The 2786-nt window shown below is 46.3% G+C and overlaps 1 protein-coding gene across 1 annotated transcript; it reads right to left on the reverse strand.

The window, feature by feature from the left end:
- Window positions 1–455: 455 nt before the first annotated feature.
- Window positions 456–2223, reverse strand: RETNLB (resistin like beta). Its single transcript, XM_004036024.4, has 3 exons — window positions 1872–2223; window positions 1326–1406; window positions 456–723 (listed from the first exon to the last, which is right to left on the reverse strand). The coding sequence occupies exons 1-3, from the start codon at window positions 1996–1998 to the stop codon at window positions 596–598; spliced, it is 336 nt and encodes a 111-aa protein (XP_004036072.3). The 5' UTR covers window positions 1999–2223; the 3' UTR covers window positions 456–595.
- Between the last annotated feature and the right edge of the window lie 563 nt (window positions 2224–2786).

Genomic DNA, 2786 nt, shown 5'->3' on the forward strand with positions numbered 1-2786 from the left:
GGTTTTCTTTTGTTATGTGGGAGAAAGGCAATGGTGAAAGAAGTCACCTTGATCAAAGCACGTCTCAGGCACTTGAATTTAGTAAAGAGTACATATGCACACTGAAAATCTAGAAACAGATTCCTTTAAAGCTACCCCTGCTTGCCCATCCCTTGAAAAATCTTCTCACACATAGCTTGGAGCCTGTTATTCTAGTTGGTGAGCTCTGTAAGGGTGTGTTATTTTATTTCTCTTTACCCCATGCCAAGCAGTATGCCTGGCACAGCCATCTTTTTGTTTAAAAATGAGGGAAGTGGGGGTTTGGAGTGTCAGTTTGTTTTTCCCATTCTTCCCATATCTTTCCTAACTTCTCATCCCACTTCCCAAACTGAGATGTCACCACTGGGACACTGACAACATTTTCTGGATAGGGGAGTCCCAAGCTGGGGACAATAACAGAGATGACATAAGCACAGAGAGGTACAAAGTTTGTCTTTATTACCCAAGAATCAGGAATGGAACAAATGAAGTGGGACGTTTGTGTTAGATTTCTTGGTTGGGACCCTGGTTTCATTACTGTCATGGTCATAAAACTGAGTTCTCAGCCTCCTCCCTCTCAGGTCAGGTGGCAGCAGCGGGCAGTGGTCCAGTCCACCACACTGCACTGGCAGTGGCAGGTGGTTTCCAGCTGAACATCCCACGAACCACAGCCATAGCCACAAGCACAGCCAGTGACAGCCATCCCTGCATGAGCACATGAAGCACAGACATCAGAGCTCTTGGAATTTAAGAGGAGGAAGGGCTACCCACAACCGTCTTTCAACCCTGTGCAGTCAGGGGTAGAGCTAGGTTTTGTGGGGCCTCAAGCTCATTCAATTTTGAGAGCTCATTTCAAGAAAAGAAATACAGAAATCACAAAAACAAATATTTGGTGCCATGAAAGAGACTCATGCAAGTGAGAGACTTGGAACTTGGGAGTTTCAGTTTTCTTCGATTTGTGATAAATTCACCTCTCTGTTGGCCCCTACCCATCAAAACAGAGGAATAGATTGGAAAGAGAAATGAAGGATGTGATCATTATGGGACAATGGAGGAGAGGAAGAGCTGAGAAACAGGTGCATGAAGTGAAGGGGTGAAAGGAAGAGGCAGAAGCCCAAGATCCCCCAGTAGCATCCTTCAGGGAAACAAGAATGGGCAAGGGGTCTCTGGGGACCAAGAGTCATGACTCAGCCCCAGGGTGCCAGGGTGATACAGACCTGACATGGGGGAAGATGTAGGTGCAGGGAGATGGACAGGGGAGGATACAGGGCATCGTAGTCGCCATTCCCTCTCAGGGAGTTACTCACCAGCAGGGCAGGAGGACAGTCTGCCTTGGCTTTTGACACTAGCACATGAGAGCTTCTTGCTTATAGGAGAGGGACTGTATTCTGAGTAGGAAAGAAGAAAGGGTACATCCCATGAGCTATCCTCCCCATAATCCCCTTCCAAATTGTCTTCTACCTCGGAGGTGACACTGTGTCGTCCAGAATCAGCCTACTCATCAGCTTTTAAGGTTAGTTTCCTCATTTTTAAAGCAGAAGTAATAGTTGTCCTTACCTCATAAAATGGTTGTGGGAATTAAATGAAATAATCTATGTAAAACTTGGATTATACCTGGTTCATAATGAGTGTTCATAAATTACAGCTACCATTCTCCTCCACCTCTTCCTCCTCATCAGGAAAACCTCAGCTTTTAGCCAAGACTTCAAACACGGGTAGGGTAGTGTAGAAAGCCCTCATCAGGGGTTGGGCTTTGTTGGGATCTTGGGATGGGATAGAGACAAAGCTAGAGTTTAAGAACAGGAGGAATGAGCAAGGGCCAACTCCCCGCTTCCCCTACCCCAGTCAGTTACCTAGACTGTTGAGAACATCCTTGATCTTCCTATCCATAACGGAGTCTAAGGAACACTGAGTACTCCCTGGGTTGATCAGCTGGAGAAGGGGGATTAGGATGAGAAGGAGGCAAGAGGACGGCCCCATCCTGTACAGAGTCAGTGTCCTGGGGCTGGGAGAAAAGATGGAAAGCAGCTTAGATCTCTGAGCTCCTGGGTGGTGGTGAAGGAAAGAAGACAACGTGGTTAGTTTCCAGGGAGTAAAGATGGAAGAACAGCATCATCAGTACTGGATCTCTTTAGGCAGTTTGGAGAAGCAGGTAGGGTTGCTGAAGAACAGATTTATTCACCAAAACATTCAGAGAAGGTCTACAAGGACTAGCCAGGCAAGGGTGTTTTAATACACCTGGTATTAACCTGGGCACCTTTAACATACAAGCACACACAAACATGTAAACACACTCCCGGCACACTTTCAAAGACCTGTGCCAGCTAGGGTGACAGGTGACTGTGATAAACTTTGGAGTGTTCATGAGAAGCAACAGCTGCCTTTGCTCTGGATCTCTGCCAAGGGAGTCCTCCTGCCTTTTTGTTCTCCTTCTCCTTTCTTCTTGGCAACCCGATAAGGCTAGCACCTGGGCCTTCTGTGGCCTGCCGGTATTACAGGCTTCTTGTTTGATCCTTCATCAGGAAGAGGTTACTTTGCAGTTAACAAACAAATTAATCCACCCATCATCTATCCCAAACCCAAGTGTATGCTCTTTCTTCTCTCTGTTGGCTGAGGGAGGGCCCTACTTGTCACCTGTTCAGACACCATTTTATTGTCCCTGGCCAATCTCATTTGGAGGAAAGTCACAGAAAGACTAATTAATCCTGGATTAAGAAATAAGGAAGTTCAGTATTTACTTAACCAGAAGCATGGTTTATGATTCCAGA

The sequence above is a fragment of the Gorilla gorilla genome, chromosome 2 (assembly GCF_029281585.2).
Source record: "Gorilla gorilla gorilla isolate KB3781 chromosome 2, NHGRI_mGorGor1-v2.1_pri, whole genome shotgun sequence".
NCBI classification, from domain to species: domain Eukaryota; kingdom Metazoa; phylum Chordata; class Mammalia; order Primates; family Hominidae; genus Gorilla; species Gorilla gorilla.